Source organism: Gambusia affinis, linkage group LG20, assembly GCF_019740435.1.
Source record: "Gambusia affinis linkage group LG20, SWU_Gaff_1.0, whole genome shotgun sequence".
Classification (NCBI taxonomy): Eukaryota; Metazoa; Chordata; class Actinopteri; order Cyprinodontiformes; family Poeciliidae; genus Gambusia; species Gambusia affinis.
The window spans coordinates 15,048,272-15,064,078 of NC_057887.1; the positions used below are offsets into that span (position 1 = coordinate 15,048,272).

At 37.7% G+C, this 15,807-nt stretch overlaps 1 protein-coding gene across 2 annotated transcripts in view; it reads left to right on the plus strand.

Annotated features, from left to right (window-relative positions):
- mta3 (metastasis associated 1 family, member 3) overlaps nucleotides 1-15,807 on the plus strand; it is a 30,900-nt gene that overhangs the window by 4,248 nt on the left and 10,845 nt on the right. For both annotated transcript variants that reach the window (XM_044103843.1, XM_044103844.1), the window contains exons 3-14: nucleotides 3,373-3,466; nucleotides 6,040-6,166; nucleotides 6,336-6,399; nucleotides 7,273-7,390; nucleotides 7,494-7,596; nucleotides 8,379-8,478; nucleotides 8,778-8,966; nucleotides 10,485-10,559; nucleotides 11,258-11,316; nucleotides 11,425-11,543; nucleotides 12,519-12,676; nucleotides 15,072-15,294. In XM_044103843.1, the coding sequence (XP_043959778.1) occupies nucleotides 3,373-3,466; nucleotides 6,040-6,166; nucleotides 6,336-6,399; nucleotides 7,273-7,390; nucleotides 7,494-7,596; nucleotides 8,379-8,478; nucleotides 8,778-8,966; nucleotides 10,485-10,559; nucleotides 11,258-11,316; nucleotides 11,425-11,543; nucleotides 12,519-12,676; nucleotides 15,072-15,294 (1,429 nt within the window). The remainder of the gene's footprint in view (nucleotides 1-3,372; nucleotides 3,467-6,039; nucleotides 6,167-6,335; nucleotides 6,400-7,272; nucleotides 7,391-7,493; nucleotides 7,597-8,378; nucleotides 8,479-8,777; nucleotides 8,967-10,484; nucleotides 10,560-11,257; nucleotides 11,317-11,424; nucleotides 11,544-12,518; nucleotides 12,677-15,071; nucleotides 15,295-15,807) is intronic.

A 15,807-nucleotide genomic window follows, 5' to 3' on the forward strand; every position in this document is an offset into this window, starting at 1 on the left:
TGAGTAACATGACTTCTGCTGCTGTTGTATTGCTTTGCTGTGTGTTTCTTATTTTGTAATCAAAAACACACCTGGTCTGATCTGCTGATGGCCAAAAAAAACCTTGTTTAATTAAAATATGACCAAAAAGTGGTCATTACACACACACTTCAACTTCAACAATTTATTATAGTTCATTTTGATGATTATGTTTTACACAAAGTTTGTGTACTGTTCATTATACACACTTAATAATTGGTTAGGGCTCCTTTTGTATTTCATAGAGGTGATGAACTTTCAACTTGTCTGCATTGTTTGCTTTGTTGGCTCCCATCTTCCTCTGAACACTCCATAAATTTGCCATATGCGGTTTTGGTTTGGCTAGTTTACTAGCTGATCAAACACAGTGATTTTATCATTATTAATGAAAGTAGTAGTTGTACTTTTGGAAATGTGGGCAGATGACAAGTCCTGCTAGAAAATAAAATCATCTCAATAAAGAAACAAGAAGTGCTCTAAAATGTCTTGGTTGGTGGCTGTGTGCTGACTTCTCTTTTTTTTTTTTTTTTTTTTTTTTTTAAATAATTAGTTTTTTGCTTTTTTAAATGAAATACAAAGACAAGTAACCAAGCAAAACCAGCAGTAATGTAAAACAAAACCTAAACAAACAAAAATGAACAACATAAACCTTAAAGGTGTCAAACATTTATGTAAGTTGCATTGAGACTGTGTATTTTATGTTTGACCTTTGACTCCAGAAAACACAGAGGGCCAACACCATCAGATGATCTGTGATCCTAAATCATCACTGAATGTTAAAACTTTACCCTGGACCTCAAAAAACTGTTGTCTCTTCACTCTTTCTTCAGTCTTAGTCGGCTCCAATGTTTCCGTCGTTCTCTCTTATTGAGAAGTGAAATGTCTCATAAATTGGACCTGAATATATAAAGCCACTTTTAATGAATCATCCTCAAACTCTTCAATGAGCTTTGCATTTGCAATCCTCTCAAAATTGTGACTCTCCCTGTTGATTTTGCACAATTTTTCTTCCACGACACTGTCCATTGTTATGCTTAGAGCACTTTGAACAGCCAGCAGTTTCAGCAGCGACCTTTTTGTGGCTTGACCTCTTCAGGGAGGGTTCCAGTGATTGACTACTATCGACTCGGCAACGGACTGCATGATGGTGTAGACCAGTGTTTCCCAACCCTGGTCCTCGAGGCACACTACCCTGCATGTTTTAGGCATTTCCTTGCTTCAGTCCAGCTGATTTCAATTGATGACTGATTAACAGGCGTTTAAATCAGTTGAATCAGGCCCATTAAAGCAGGGAAACCTCTAAAACACAGGTGTCAAAGTCCAGCCCTCAAGGGCCGGCGTCCTGCAGTTTTTAGATGTGCCACAGGTACAAAACACTGGAATGAAATGGATTAATTGTGTAGATCAGTTCTCCAGAGCCTTGCTAATGACCTAATTATTCCATTCAGGTGGTGCAGCAGAGGCACATCTAAACGTTGCAGGACAGCGGCCCTCGAGGACTGGAGTTTGACACCCCTTCTCTAAAACATGTAGGACAGTGTGCCTTGAGGACCAGGGTTGGGAAACACTGGTGTAGACCACTTGTGTCAAACTCAAGGCTGGAGGGCCAAATCTGGCCCGCTGCAGCCTTTTATGTGGCCCTCTAAACGCCAAATTGCATCAACACGTCCCTCCAGTTTTTCACAGATCCGAACAATTTACGCAAAATCAACCACATTTTGTCAGATTTTACTGGAATTTGTTTCTCAGAATTGGCCAGAAATACAGGGTTTAAGTGACTGCTGCATCAAATATATACAGTGCAAATATCGAACAAATTCCTTTCAAGTGTTTCTGTATTAGTGCTACAAAATCTGTGATTTTGATAGCAAAAAAAACACACAATAAAATAACAAAATCCTCTATAGACTGGCCAGTGTGAAAAGATGTTCAATATTACACTTATTGAATGGAGAAACAAACAGCTATGTATTAATATTTTAACAATTTAATTGGTTTTATTAATACATTCTAGTCCTTTAAGAACATTCAGATTTTTGATATGGCCCAAAATGAAAACGAGTTCGACACCACTGGTGCAGACTATCAAATTTGTTCAAAACCTTTTGATGAAGCAGACAATCTGAATGCAAAGGCTGCAGCTTTCCCAGTTTCATACATTTGCTACATTTCTTCCTTTCTCTGCATTTCTTCTTGTCCAGCTACTAATGAAAAAGGCCTCTAGCTCTGTAAAAAAAAAAAAAAAAAAATCATTTATAAACACTCTTTCCTTACTTTGTTGGTCTAATTTAGCACTAATAATTCTGTAAAAAAAAAAAAAACTGAACTGACCTTAAGATGTTATCAGTAAAATCTAAGCAATGGTTTAAATTGTGTGTCAAACTCGAGGTCTGTGGGCCAAATCCGGCCTGCCATTACTTTTTATGCGTCTCTAAGTTCTATACTAAATGCTAAATGTGTTAAATATCACTTTATCTATCAAATCAATTCAGGTTTTATGTTTACTGCCAAATTATATCAATCAATCACTCCTGTTTCATGAGAATTATCATGGAAATTCACACAAAATCAACAAATTGCTACACTTTTTTTGCACTAATATTTAATTGGTAATTTATGGCAGATTTTCCACAAAAATTGTCAAAAAGTTTCTTACTTGTACTAAACAGATGCCTCAGCCTAAATGTCAGATTACAGCCCACGGTCTAAGCAGCGAGTAATAAGTCTCATTAACAGACATAAAAAAGCGCCAATATTTCCAAATTAGTACCACAAACACTTTGATTTTTATTGCAAAAAAAAAATCACAAAACAATTGTTAAATCCTGGAGGGATTAAAAAGATGTTCAAAATTACTTAATTTTAAGGATTTAATGATATTTTAACAGTTTGTGAACAAGTTTTATCAATACATTCTGGCACAACCGGCCCTTTACGAGCATTCATGATCTTGATTTGGCCCAAAACAAAAATGACTTTGACGCCCCTGAGTTAAACGAATCAGACTGTTATTTCTGAAACTATACCCCAACTTCATCCAGTGAGTTTGAATAACTGAAATAAATCACTTTTTCTCCATTATTAAGATTCACCTGTTCTCCCACATTAAATCACTCAGCATCAGTTTTGCCATTTAATACTTGTCAGTCCACCCGTTGGACTAATTATACAACGTGAGAATAAATCAATCATCTTTTCTTTTTTTTTTTTAAACCGTTACTGTTCTTTCCAGCTTGTCTCAACTTGACGGATGCACAAAGGAGATGGTTCTTCTGGGAAATTGGAGTCGTGTAGATGGGCTTGTTTGCCGCATTTTTTCATGCCAGTCTTGATCTTCATTCTCTCTCATTTCAGACCGCCAGTGGGAATGTCGAGGCCAAGGTGGTTTGCTTCTACAGAAGGAGAGACATCTCTCACAGCCTCATCCAGCTCGCAGATAAACACGCAAGTGAGTCGCTGGCTCGGACCATTTTCAGACCTTAAACTAACATGAATAACAGCTACAGCTGAAATTTGTCTTTAGAGACGTGCATGAATATAAACTGCAGAGAAAAAAAACTGAACGCTGTGTATTGATGTTGATGGTGGCGCCGACTGAATAGCAGCCTCGTTTTTGTCAGTTTGCCTCAGGGCAGCTGTGGCTACAATGTAGCTTACCACTATCAGTGTATGAAAGGGTGAATGTAGCGTAAAGCACTTTGGAGTTCCTGTATTTGAAAAAAGCACTACACAAGGTTTCCTCTGCATGTAACTGATTGCACCATGGCAAAATAAAAGCCACCACACCTCCAAAATAAATGCTTTTTTAAATTTTTAATGTATTTTAAAACAATGTAAAGCATGTACATTTATATAACCTTTAGTTGTGTACTTAGAAGTACACAACTAAAGGAGGAGAAGCAGCATTCAGCATCTATGCACCACAAATTTGGAACAAACTTCCAGAAAACTGTAAAACAGCTGAAACACTGACATCTTTTAAATCTCAACTAAAGACCCACCTGTTTGAAACATAATCAATTACAAATTTATTGATGGAACTGGACTTAATGTTGTGTTTTGGTTGATTCTATGTTGCATTGTGTTTCTGTGTTTGTTATGATGTAAAGCACTTTGAAATGCCTTGCTCCCGAAATGTGCCACACAAATAAAATTTGATTTGATTCGATTCGACTTATACTCACTATCAAACAGGAATTACAACATATCTTATTTACAATGCAGATTATTGCTCACTACCTTAGAATATAACACAATATATTTATTTTTCTTCAAGATCAGTGAGAAAAATAAACTTTAGCACCACATAATTCAATGTTTGAGAGAAAAAAAATATCAGGTTGACTCATGTTAATAATACAGGAGCCTTTTCAGCCTGAAAAATGATTAAATATTTGTATTAGATTTTGACTCATCCCTTCTATATGAGAGAAGTAGGAATTAAACAGCTCTGCAGTTGCACATAATTCCACAAATATTCCATATTTTATTGATCTTTAACTTCTTATGTTAACATTTAGTGTTTGCAGTTTTCTGCATGCCTTTTCTGCTGGTTTATAAATCTTTACTGAGATTTTCAGAAGGCTGACAACATCTCCTTCTCCAGAAGGCTGCAAGGCAGACGGATCAAAACAGATACGTCTGTAATATGTGGAGCAGTTTTAGAAAATAAGGCTTCCTTTGAAATAGCTTCTTACATCTCTTTGCTTCCTCTAACTTCAATTTTTTTAGAGACCTTCCTGAAGCAGCAGCAGCTCCTTTACTCAGAACATTGTGTTCAAGCTCCATCATGGAGGAAATGGAAAATTCTGCAATGAGCTCACCTGTTTTTAAACTGGTTTTGATTCCTTTTGTTCCTGAAACCAAAGCAAAAATAAAAAATCAGGCTTACTGCATAACTGTTAGCTCACTTGTTCTTAATCTAAAAGTGGCAAACCTGCATTCAGGATTGAGATAAAGGACTTTGACGATCATCAATAGATCATAAACATGTTTACAGTCATAAAACTTTTCATTAGTGTTTAACAAATCCACTGAAATTCATTTAAATCGTTTCTGGATTGTAGTTTGAGTGTTTTTGCTCTCATCTGCTGTTGTCTTTGTGTGTTGACTCAGCTGCTCCAAACCAGCAAATCCAGTATTTATGGATGGATACGGTGCTGTAGATCACATTTTTAGTTGGTCTGAAGGGCTGGACGATATGGCTTAAATAAATTTTTTTTTCATACTTGGATTCAGTTTCTGATTTTAAAATGTTTTCTCTTTTTTTCTAAAAAAATGCAAATGTCAAAAACTGGCTTTTATTTTAATCATCCATTTTGTGAGTTGTAGGACTTAATATTAGGGCCAGGCTTTATATTAATATGAGCATATTAATATAAAGCCTGGAGAATATAATAGTCATAATATCAGCAGAATAAAGATGCGATTTCACAAGACTGTCTTAAATTTACAAGAAAATAGTCATTTCAAAAAATCTGTAATAATTTGTTATTTTTTGTGTTTGGATTCCCATAAAATTGCTACTTCATTCTCCAAATATTGTGACTTTATTCCGGTAATATTAGGACTTTATTTTGGTTTTACTCTGACTGTGTTCTTGTAACATCATGACTTTATTTTAAAAAAAATTATAAAGTAAAATAAAATCTTATCCTGATCCTAATATCCTGTCAGAGTTGACTTGAATTCAAAGTCCAAATAAATTGAAGTTGTGAAACAGATGGTGGATTTTGGGCGAACTGACATGATCAATGGGAACCCAAAGAGTTTATTGGTGAAAATAAAAATGCAGATTTTCCAAAAATTAAATCTTCAAAAACCAAATATTTGCCCATTCTCAATCTTACATAAATTCCGGTGAAAGTTTTTGATTTTGAAGCACTTTTTTTTAATGTATCCCTTAGATTTGTCTTAAGGGCTGAATTTTTTGTTTTTTTTGTTGTTTTTTTTCTCCTCCTCCTGCTTGTTTCTTCGGTGTGTTTATTCTGATTTGGTCTCTTCTCTTTGTGCCTTTTGCAGAGGAGTTGGAAGAAGAGAAGGAGAACCCAACAGAGACCGAGCTCACAGACAAACAGAAACACCAGCTTCGTCACAGAGAGCTCTTCCTCTCCCGACAGTATGAGAGTCTACCTGCGACACACATCAGGTACTTAAACACAAGCTCTCACACGCATGCAGATTGTTTTCTATACCGCGCCGCTCGTCATCGGCAGGCAGCGCACGTGGACAAGTCATTCAGCCACAAATGCATTACAGGCCACTTCCTTTGAATGTGTTTTACATGGTGCGTGCTTCCCTTTCTCCCTCTCCATCAGGGGGAAGTGCAGCGTCGCGTTATTGAACGAGACCGAAGCCGTTCTTTCATACCTTGACAAAGAGGTGAGCCTAAGGGGGGAAAAACGACGTCTGCTACTGCTGCTTGATCTTTTATCTGAACATCATGGAATAACGGATCACACTTATTTTTTTTCCTAATTTATCTAATTTATTTGACTCTATCTTGGTTTAGCTTCACAAAATGAAAAGCTGAAATAAACCTAAAAAGGTCTGATCTCATTTAGGGTGTTTTCACGGTAGACGCTGTTCGATAATTCTAGTTTTCATACATTGTTTACGTCTGGATGTACTCCGTCTGGCTTCTGCCGGTGTAGATTTACAATGCAGAAAACAATTGGATACGTATCTGACTCAGTAACACATATAAAAGTGACACAAATCAGATTTTTTTGTGCATGACAAGATCTGAATTGGGTGGTTCAGACTGGGATTTGAGACGCATTCACCTGCTGTGTGAATGTAGCTTTAGTCTGTTTTGATTCTGGTCACCAGTGGATCTCTGGATTAACTACATAGGTTGCAATTTGAATTTCTAACCTACTGCTAGTAGACGGCATGTATAATTTAAGTCTTCAGAGACTTGACTTAACATCCCCTAACGAAGCAGTTAGTTGTTTATAATCAGATTTTATTCAACATTGCCAGATTGTTCAGATAACTGATGACTTAAGACCAAGAAAGTCTGAACTAACTGCTACAGTTAGTTCAGAACGTCTGCTAAATGAATAAATCCCTACATTCTCGCCTCTTATTTACTGACAATTTATCAGTTGCTTTTAAATGTATTCCCTCAGAAAGGTGTTGATTTTTCTTCATTTTTTTCCACATTGTCTGGCACTGTATTGATTGTGTAGCTTCATGGATTTGACAGAAGAGAGCAGTCGTATGAAGTGACGTCTTTCTGCTCCTCTTCAGGACACTTTCTTCTACTCGCTGGTGTACGACCCGACTCAGAAGACCCTGCTGGCCGATAAGGGAGAGATCCGAGTGGGACCGCGCTTTCAGGCAGACGTACCTGAAATGTTGCAGGAGGGTACGTCGAGGTTTATTGTTTGGCCGATGATTTTCCTTTTCTTGTTTTCTCTGAAGTGATCATGTTCCAGTTCGCTCCGTAAGATGCTTCCTTTGTGTTGCAGGAGAGGCAGATGACAGGGACCAGTCCAAACTGGAAGAGAAGCTCTGGAATCCAGAGTGTCCTCTGACTGACAAACAGATAGATCAGTTCCTAGTGGTGGCCCGGTAGGTCTTTCTGCTCGGATTGCTGCCTCATGGTCACATAAACCCATTCTGTTGTCAGAAAGATCATAAATCCTGGCTGCATTAAGCTCTTTTTCATATGTCTGATGTTAATTTTCTCAATTTAATTTAAACATTTATAGAACAAATGTAGTTCTAACTATAATCTGTCTTACATAAAGCATATTTCTGGATGAATAGTGTTTAGAGTTCGGTAGTAACTAGTTGCATTTACTTGAGTATCCTATTGGAAAAAATTTACTTTTAGGAGTATTTTTATTACACTGTACTTTTTACTTGAGTAATTTTGTTATAAAGTATTGCTACTATTACTTGAGTAAGTTTTGGGTGAAGTTACCCACTGCGAGTAATTTTGCTGAATGAAGAGCAAATACGTTTTAACCAAACATTCACCACAAAGACCTGCAGTTTTTAAGTTTTACGTGGAAAAAACTGATTTGGAAAAATGTTTCTTTTGCTTGATTTTGTAATTATGTTATTTATATTAATTATTTTCATTCTGGTCCTTTGTAAAAAATACCAAAATATCCACACATTTAGGTCTGTCTGATGCTCTATTTTTTAAAATATTACATGATAGATTTTTTACATTTTTCTACTCTACTTTTTTTCTCTTTTTACGTTTACTTGAGTAAAAATTCATCATCAAAGTAGTGGTGCTCTTATTTGTGTACATGTTTTGCGTATTTATAGTGAAACTGGGGAAAATTCCACCTGTTTGCTTTTATTTCACGGGTTTCTTGTTTGTCGTCGGATGTTTTCAGAGCGGTTGGGACCTTTGCCCGAGCGCTGGACTGCAGCAGTTCAGTTCGACAACCAAGCTTGCACATGAGCGCAGCTGCGGCCTCTCGTGACATCACACTGGTGAGTCAGGCACGCTTCCTCTCTGGAGACGCACCAGTCAGACGACCCACCATTTTCACTCTATAAATGCTTCAATCAAGGAGACGCACTTTTAAGCATGTTGAGTTCAATCATAATCAGATTAAGGTATCTGGGATGGATGCTTGGATAGTATAAATGCTTAAGTTTCTGTTCCATTCAATATTAGCATCTCTATTTAGGAACCTGCAAGATGTTTTAATGTTTTAGAAGAAGCTTCTGTTTCTTTCACGCTGCTGCTTCCTAAATAGGAATTCATCATAATCCTCGTTCTCTCTTAGTTCCACGCGATGGACACGCTGCATCGTCACAACTACGACCTGTCCAGCGCTCTGAGCGTTCTGGTCCCGGCGGGCGGCCCGGTGCTCTGCAGGGATGAGATGGAGGAGTGGAGCGCCTCGGAAGCGGCCATGTTTGAAGAGGCTTTGGAGAAATATGGAAAAGACTTCAACGACATCCGACAAGACTTTGTAGGTGTTTGGTTCGTTTTCTTGCTGAATTGCGACTTTGGTGTTAATTTTGTGGAAGTTTAAAGTTGATCTGCTGTGAGAAACTTCAAAACTGTCGCTGATTTTAAACAGAGCACAGACTAAGTTTTATTAGGGCTGCAGCTAACGATTAGTTATTCTGACGATTAATCAGTTAATCGGTTAAATCTTAGATCTTATTCATACATTATTAGGAATAACATCAAACATAAAAATAAACAATTAAGTTCCTTTTTAAATAAGAAAATTAACATTTTATTGCCATAAAATGCACTAAAAGCATTAACTTAGTGCATGCTTGATCTTTTGTAGCTCAGCTCTTTCTGCTTAATTTAACATAAAGTCTGACTTTTTTGTCTTTATTGATTAATAAATGGATGCAGAAGGTGCTTATTTGAACATTTTTTTTTACATAATTCGAACCAGAGGGATCTGAAACTATGACAAGATAAAGGTGTTTTTTTTTTATCCATCCATCCATCCATCCATTTTCTATACACCCTTCTTCCCTAATGGGGTCGGGAGGGTTGCTGGTTCCAATCTCCAGCTGCGTACCAGGCGAGAGGCGGGGTTCACCCTGGACAGGTCGCCAGTCTGTCGCAGGGCAACACAGAGACATACAAGACAAACAACCATTCACACACACACTCACACCTAGGGAGAATTTAGAGAAACCAATTAACCTGACAGTCATGTTTTTGGACTGTGGGAGGAAGCTGGAGAACCCGGAGAGAACCCACACATGCACAGGGAGAACATGCAAACTCCATGCAGAAAGACCCCGGGCCGGGAATCGAACCCAGGACCTTCTTGCTGCAAGGCAACAGCTCTACCAACTGCGCCACTGTGCAGCCCTGTTTTTTTTTTATCTTAGATGCAAAACATCTATATCTTTTGTACATTTTTGGATTAATTTCTGCTCTTGTTCTTTCAGCAAGTAGCCTTTTTTGAATTTATGTACTCCAATTACTAAATTAGTTGCCGATTATTTTAATAATCAATTCCTTATGAATAATTTGATTACTTGTTTCATCCCTAAATGTTTTGATTGTGCAAATTTTGCAATTTTTCCCTCTCAATCCTCATCTGGACGACTCTTTCATTTTCTAATCTCGCTCTAATTGAACTTCAACAATACAACCATTTATTGCGTTTTGTGCGTCGAGCAGCCATGCGGTCGGCCCAGTGGTACTCCTGGGGGCCTCCCAACATGCAGTGCCACCTGTGCGTTTCCTGCTGGATATACTGGAATTAGGGCGGCTGCAGCAGGTGCTCATGAATACTTTTAGCATGTGAATCGCTGCGTGCGTGTCGTCGTCTGCGGCCAGAAGCGAGCGAAGTCAGTAGCTCCCAGCCTTTGTGGTCACGACGACGACTCATGAATAAACATGAACGCTCTGCGCCCAGATGGCAGGAACATGAGGTATTAATATAATTAATTTGCTCTCCGTCTGCCTCTCCAACCTTCACTATGTGTTTGGCTCCTCCTGCGTCGTGAAGCTGCCATGGAAGTCCCTGACCAGCATCATAGAGTACTACTACATGTGGAAGACCACAGACAGATATGTGCAACAGGTGAGGCTGCTGCAGTGATTTGTGTTTGGAGATATTCCGTTTCTCTCTGTTAATTAGCTCAGAGCTGCTGTGTGGAATTACAGATTGTATTTACTGTGTTCATCCAAGACCAAAAACAATCAGGACCCCTTACAAATCAATAAAAACTCCACACGGAGCCTTTTAAGCAGCTTATAATGAGGTCAAAACAAACTTTCTTCCTGCATTAATGCTCGCCGTCTTCTGTGCTTTCCTTTACGGAATCTCTCAACAAAAGGGCTTCAAATGTAGTTTCTCACCTCCAGGGAGGAATTATTGATTCCAGTTATTTTTGGAAACTTTGGCTTTAACTTTTCAAATTAAATTATGGCTTGTATTAAACTTCGCAAGCCTTTAAATCTTTATTAAAAAGTCCGTAGGGTAGAAATCTGGTCTAAAATTTGATGTCTACGACTTTGGAAAGCCATAAATGTAAAACATGAGCTTTCAGTTTGGAAAAGTCTTCTTTTGTCTTATTGCTTACATTTGTAATTCTGTATCTTTAATCTCACAGATTTTGAGGTATGGAGCGAGAACTCACAGAAAACAGAAGATCTGAGATGGAACTTTTTTAGGCATTTTGAAAAAGCAGATTTAGGATGATAGTGTATTGTTTCTGTTCAGAACGACTTGTTTCTGATTTCCTATTGAACACATTCACTCTGTGTTTCCATGAGCAGAAGAGACTGAAGGCAGCTGAGGCAGAAAGCAAGCTAAAGCAGGTTTATATCCCCACATAGTGAGTCTCCTTCGTTTGTTCTTCAAATTAAAATGCAAAATTAAATGTTTTTCATATTTTGTATGTACTGAAAGTGCAGCGTTTTCACATCGCTCTTTATCTGGACAGCAACAAACCCAACCCCAACCAGATCTCGATGACCAACGGTAAGATGGCGACTGTGAACGGAGCGGGCCCCGGGGCCTTCCACGCAGCGGGAGGCGGCCGAGCCTGCGAGAGCTGCTACAGTGAGTTTGGTTTGTCCACATGAACCCAGTTTCAGAACAAAAACACCACGAAATGTTTCAGTTTTCTGCTGGGTGACAGAATATTGTTTGTTTGATGACGATGTGTTTGACTTAAAAAGAAAAATCCTGAATTCAGTTTTTATTTATTATTTATTTTGAAGGAATTTACTTTTTTTTTTTTTTTTTTACATAAAAGATAAATATTTAACATTTTAAGTTGTTTTATAAAGAATCTGTAGTCAGTGGAATATTTTAGTCTAGGGTTGCAAATTACCATTATTTTAGTAATCAATTATTCTCGTTATTTTGTCTATTCATTGATTGATTGGATAAGACAACTGGCACATTCTACTGATTTTTCATTTAACACCTAAAGTGTATAAAAAATACAAATAACTAAATTCTTTTTGAGCAAAATATTGTTTTTTGCATAAATTGAACATTTTTAATTTGTTTCTAATATGTTATAAAATAAGCTTAAGTGGCTAAATGAAAAATCTGTGAAATGCACCAATTTTTTTGTATCCAGTTAATCACCAAAATAATTTATTATTGAAATAATCATTAGTTGCAACCCTAATTGGCAGCTGTTCAGAATGCTGCATGTGAGAATACTAACTGAAAGTTGAGTGAAAGGAAAAAGTCTGGCAGCTGTTGGCTCTAATTATAAAAGTTGCCAAAAATAATTGCTTAAACTATCGGCCTGTGAGTGGTTAATCTAGATTTTTAATTGAGTCATTGACATATGTTAACTTTTTGATAATTTACTGACCTCTATGTTACAATAAAATGGACGGACAGAGGAAATGCATTTGTTTATCTTTTGTCCTGCCAGCTGTGTGAACAGCGTTTCAGATGTTTACGTGCGAGTCCTAATGGAGTTCAAATAACAGTTGGATTATTTAAGGCACTTTGGACATACGTTGATTTTTCCAGTGCGCTAACAGGACTTATTGCGTTTTGTGCGTTGAGCAGCCATGCAGTCGGCCCAGTGGTACTCCTGGGGGCCTCCCAACATGCAGTGCCGCCTGTGCGTTTCCTGCTGGATGTACTGGAAGAAGTACGGCGGTCTGAAGATGCCAAGCAGAGCCGAGGCCCCAGAGGAGAGGACCTCCCCCACTCCTGCAACCAATGTAAGTTCAAGACCTTGTGTTGCAAACTGGAGCCCAGCGGGCCACATCTGGCCCGCCAAAACTTTTCCTGTGGCCCTGGAGACTCCAGAGGGAGGCATTAAAGGAAGCAAATCAAAGCAGTTTTTATTGATTTTCTGCCAAGTTACAGAAAATCGACTGAGATTGTGCTAATTCTCACAAACTCAGCAAGCTGATACATAATTGTAAGTTCATTGCAAATTTGTCTGCAACTAATGATTGTTTAAGGAATTATTGATTATTCTGATGATTAATTTGATAAAATAGATCGTACATTCTGCAGATTTTTAATTTAAGCCATTTTTTTTATACAATATATATTAAAAGATGCAAATAGAAAAAAAATTTTAAATGACAAAATACATATTTATAGCCGGAAATGCAAAATTATAGCTTTCCTAATTATGAATTCCAAACTGCATGAAACTAAAGTTTTGCCACTCGAGGAATTTTTGCTAAAATATATTTGCAGACAAAAGGGTTTTTGTCTTGAGTGCAAAATGTTAATATCTTTTGTACAGTTTTGGCTTAAATACTGCTCTGGATTTCTTTCTTTCAGCAAATGACGTTTTTTTAGACTGCATATTCCAGTTAACGATTAATTGATTACATGATTTGTTGATGATTCTTTTAATAATCGATTAGTCACTATTAATTCGATTAGTCATTTTTGCTCTATTATAAATTTTCCAAAAGAGTAGTTAGAAACATCAAGTCTAAGTGACTGCTAACTCCCACCTGCAGGTGGCAGTATTTCATACTCACCTTTACTTCGTGTCAAATATGAGTAATCGATACGGCAAATAACTGAAAGTCGCATTTACCGTCATACATAAGCGCAAAATTTCTTGCATGTATTTCTAATTTAGCACCACAAAATCAGTCATTTTGATTACAAAAAAATTACAAAAACATTGTTCATTATTAAATTTTAAGATATATTTATCAAATGCAGACAGTGCTATTTATTAATAGTTTTACAGCTTTTTAAAGGGCTTTTTATACTATACATTCCAACGTGTCCCCCAGAAAACTTGCTTAGCCCGGTGGCTAAGGCAGTCATTCATCCAGTGGCCTGTCGTATTTTTGAGTTAAAAACATTTTTAAAGATGGCAGGAAATTTGAAAATATCACTTAATAATTGTGTGTTATTGAAAGATTGGAAGATTAATACCTGAACACTAAGTATAAAGTCTTAAAAATGCAAACGTTTTGAAAAAACTTAAATAAATAAGCAATGCTTAGCCTGGTGGGGGCATAAGTAAAGCCTGGTGGCCCGCCAGGCTTATAAAACACTGGAGGAAACCCTGCATTCTGACACAACCAGAGCCAAAATGTCCTAGATCAACAAAATGAGTATGAAAAATCTAAATAGTGGCCATTTGTAATAAAATAAAAACATTACATGAAGAATTGGAGCAAAGCGAAAAGATTTTAATCCATGTAGAATAAGCAGAAATCATATAGTTGCAAGTGTGTGAAATGTACCGATTCAGTGTGTCTGATATCTCCAGTTAGCATCAATTATTCAGCGAGCTAGCAGCATATTGTAGTGTGTTTCACATATTGGATGCTAATAGGTTCACACAGTTTCTCAAGGCCTTTTTTAATGGAGGAAGCTGACCATTTGTAACAAAGACTCACAGACGAGGACTGAGGCTTCATCTGCATAAACTAAATGAAGGTCAACATAATGTGAGAGAAGTTGGTATTCAAAACCAGTGGTATTAATGGTATTAGTTAGCCTTGTGGCATACTGGGAGCCCTGGTTGTAATGGATGTGATTGTTTTAGTTCTGATGGAACAACATTATCGTTGTTTCTGATGCTCAGAGTTGGTTTTTAAGAGCTTCACAGCTTCCAGTGGCAGATTAAATTACAGCGTTCCAACACAGACTTCAATCTGGAATAATCTGGATTGATTGAGTCCTTATTCCCTGTTGGATTAAAGTGATAAAGAGCTGCATTTCTGAAAAAAACAAATAAGAAAAAGCAACTGTTTTAATCCATCTTTCTTGCCATTTATTCATGCTTCACTCTGTTATTTTTATTCTTCCATTAATTTGTCCATCAATGTGTTTATTTATTGACGCCCACCTATCCGTCCATCAATCTTTTCTTCATCCTCTCCATCCATCCATATGTCTGTACTAAATCTCAGTCTGGAAAAAGTGGCGTGAAAAATATGTGGGAACCCAGGAATCAGTGTTTCTGTAAAAGAAAATCACTAATAAAACCAACTTAACTTATTTTAATCCTAGTCTGTAAGCTTTTTTATGTAATTTTGAAGCCTTCCAACCTGCTTACCACAGACATTAGTACAGTTTGAGGTGACAAAATGGCAGCCTGACCGTTTCTTTCCTCCTCTGTCCGTCCAGGAGTCCCGCTCCAGGAGTCACGTTCCCCGCCAGTCCAACCACATGGTACCGATGAGGAACAGCGGCAGCCCCAAGTCCTCCATGAAGACCAAGCAAGCCTTCCTCCTGCAGGCCACCCGCCTCACCAAACTGGCTCGGCACATGTGCCGGGACATCATCAGGCTGCGCCGCGCTGCGCGCCGGCCGTTTGTCCCCATTAACTGTGGGGCCATAAAGGCGGAGTGTAAGAGCTCTTTCAATTCCTCCTAACTTCTGCCACATACCTACACACACACATACACACACCACCCTTCCTCTTCTCTCCTCACCCCAACCTCCCACCATCGACCACCATCGCTGCCCTTGTTTGTCTCATTCTGTTTTTATTATTATTGTTATTATTATTTTGTTTTTGTATTCTCCCACCCCCTGTTTCAAATAAAGACTGCCTGCCCTCATAACTGAGTTTTGATCATCTTTTCATTCGTTTTTTGTTTTTTTTTGGTTCATTTTCTGTTGTTTTAATCTTTTAATTCAGATCTAGTGGTTAAAATGTTCATTTTACACACTCGCACCTGCACATTATGAACACAACAACAGAGAATCTTCATATAAGTAACAATATTATGATGACTTCCATCAGGGGTGGCGTTGTTGTCTGAGCCGTATCTTTGCAGGAGTTGCATGTAGAGAAAATGTATTTTAGTAAGAAGCTCTATTTTGCGTGGCGCCATATGTGCTGTCATGACTCAAACGT